Here is a 2500-nt window from a genome sequence, read left to right as displayed (position 1 = left end):
GCAGGAACGTGGGGATGTTCTCCCTCTACTGAGGAGACAGGAACGTGAGGATGTTCTCCCTCTACTGAGGAGGCAGGAATGTGAGGATGTTCTCCCTCTACTGAGGAGACAGGAACGTGAGGATGTTCTCCCTGTGAGGATGTTCTCCCTCTGCTGAGGAGACAGGAACGTGAGGATGTTCTCCGAGGCAGGAACGTGAGGATGTTCTCCATGTTCTCCCTCTACTGAGGAACGTGAGGATGTTCTCCCTCTACTGATGAACGTGAGGATGTTCTCCCTCTACTGAGGAGGCAGGAACGTGGAGATGTTCTCCCCCCAGGTCACCTCATCCATCTGGCCACCTCACAGCCGTCATCCCCAGCGCCATGAATCACAGAGCCTCATCCCAGCATTGAGGCTCCCGGTAGGCTGAGGTAATGGACTGATGCATAATGTAGTGAGGGTGTGACGGATGCTAGTATATATAATGCATATGATGGACCTGCTGTACACTATATCAGCTTCGGCGCCGTGAGCCTGGATTCGTCTGAAGTTGTCTGTTCGAGTTTCTCACACCTCCACATCTATCCGTTCTATGTGTGTGTGTGTGTGTGTGTGTGTGTGTGTGTGTTGGTTTCTGGGGATTTGTAATTGCGTTTTACCCCCACATAGACTACTACAAGTCTCTTGGCGATTCTACAAGTTAATATCTTAAGGTTGTGTGTGTATGTGTGCGTTTCTGTGAGCGTGTGTGTTTATGTGTGTGTGTGTGTGTGTGTGTGTGTGTGTGTGTGTGTGTGTGTGTATGCGTGTGTGTGTGTGTATCAAAGCTGTGAGTGGGTTGGTATATTGAAGGTATGTGAAGCTTGTGTGTTTCTGTGAGCGTGTGTGTGTGTGTGTGTGTGTGTGTGTGTGTGTGTGTGTGTGTGTGTATGTTTGTGTGAGTGTGTGTGTGTGTTTATGTGAGCATGTGTGTGTGTTTCTGTAAACGTGTGTGTGTGTATTTCTGTGACTGTGTGTGTTTAGTTGAGCATGTGTGTGTTTCTGTAAACGTGTGTGTGTGTGTGTGTGTGTGTGTGTGTGTGTGTGCGTGTGTGTGCGTGTGTGTGTGTGTATGTGTGTGTGTGTACCTCTACAGACAGGCAGAGGGTTGTGTGTGTGTGTGTGTTTTTGTGAGCATGTGTGTGTTTCTGTAAACGTGTGTGTGTGTGTGTGTGTGTGTGTACCTCTACAGACTGGCAGAGGGTTGTGTGTGTGTGTGTGTGTGTGTGTGTGTGTACCTCTACAGACTGGTAGAGAGTTGTGTGTGTGTGTGTGTGTGTGTGCATACCTCTACAGACAGGCAGAGGGTTGTGTGTGTGTGTGTGTGTGTACCTCTACAGACAGGCAGAGGGTTGTGTGTGTGTGTGTGTGTGTACCTCTACAGACAGGCAGAGGGTTGTGTGTGTGTGTGTGTGTGTGTGTGTGTGTGTGTGTGTGTGTGTGTGTGTGTGTGTGCGTACCTCTACAGACTGGTAGAGGGTTGTGTGTGTGTGTGTGTGTGTGTACCTCTACAGACTGGAAGAGAGTTGCTCCACTGCCCGTTGATGCGGCACTGTGCTCGTGCGGCGCCGTGCAGAACGAAGCCCCTGGCGCAGGTGAAGTTCACCACGTCGTTCAGGTTGAACTCACTCCCATTGGTCCGGCCGTTGCCAGGGTTCCCGGGGTGACCACAGGTGATGGCTGTAGGGCGGAGCCGCAGGGGAGGGGGAGGGGTCACTGTGTGGAACAGCTGCAGCATACTTAAGCAATAAACCACGACAGGCCGTGTGTTATAGTGATTTTATAACAGTTAGGGGGCGTTAACCTAAAGCTAGCCTAAAACCCCCCTAGCTGTTATAAAATCCCTATAACACACGGCCTTGAGTGGTTTATTGCTTTTATACAACGGTTACTACAGCTATTAGTGTAAAATAGACACACAGCAATGTAAAATATTAACATTTATTCAAAACGAAGCATCATTCCCTCAATTCCGCCGAGCAAAATAGTTCCCCTAACAAATGACAAATGACAAACAACTACAATGCATTGGATCAAATGGGAGGCGCATTAATACTGAAAACGGAATGATATGCGGTCCCAGGTGTGTGTTACAAAGTATTTTAACACGGCTTCCAGCCAATCAGAATCAAGAACCAGAACTAACCGTTGTATAAAACCTCTTTTAACAGTCCGACTGCGCAGACGCAGGTGGGGAGAGGCGGAGGCGGGACTTACGGACGCAGACGGGGACGTGTCCCGACCAGCGGTGGTCCTGCTGGCAGATGCGCACGGACGTCCCGATGAGACGGAAGCCCAGGTTGCACTGGTACACCACCGTGTCCCGGTAACTGGAGCCGTCCCCGCTGATGTGGCCGTTTGTGATCGGGTCGGGGGCGTCACAGTGACCGGCTAGGAGAGGGGGACAGAGGGGTCGGTGTAAATCCTGGAGGTGTTGTACTATTGACACACTGGGAATGGATTAGAGGTCATTGCCAGG

General features: G+C 50.5%; 1 protein-coding gene across 1 annotated transcript in view; it reads right to left on the bottom strand.

Moving 5' to 3' along the window:
• Nucleotides 1-2500, bottom strand: part of LOC311327787 (CUB and sushi domain-containing protein 1) — a gene marked incomplete at its 5' end in the record, with an annotated part of 408914 nt that overhangs the window by 37457 nt on the left and 368957 nt on the right. The window contains 2 exons of the mRNA XM_084460891.1: nucleotides 1528-1701; nucleotides 2239-2412. Coding sequence (XP_084317017.1) covers nucleotides 1528-1701; nucleotides 2239-2412 — 348 coding nt within the window. The remainder of the gene's footprint in view (nucleotides 1-1527; nucleotides 1702-2238; nucleotides 2413-2500) is intronic.

This window comes from Borostomias antarcticus (assembly GCF_949987555.1).
Source record: "Borostomias antarcticus genome assembly, chromosome: 34".
Lineage (NCBI taxonomy): Eukaryota > Metazoa > Chordata > Actinopteri > Stomiiformes > Stomiidae > Borostomias > Borostomias antarcticus.
This window is presented reverse-complemented; position numbering and strand designations above follow the sequence as displayed.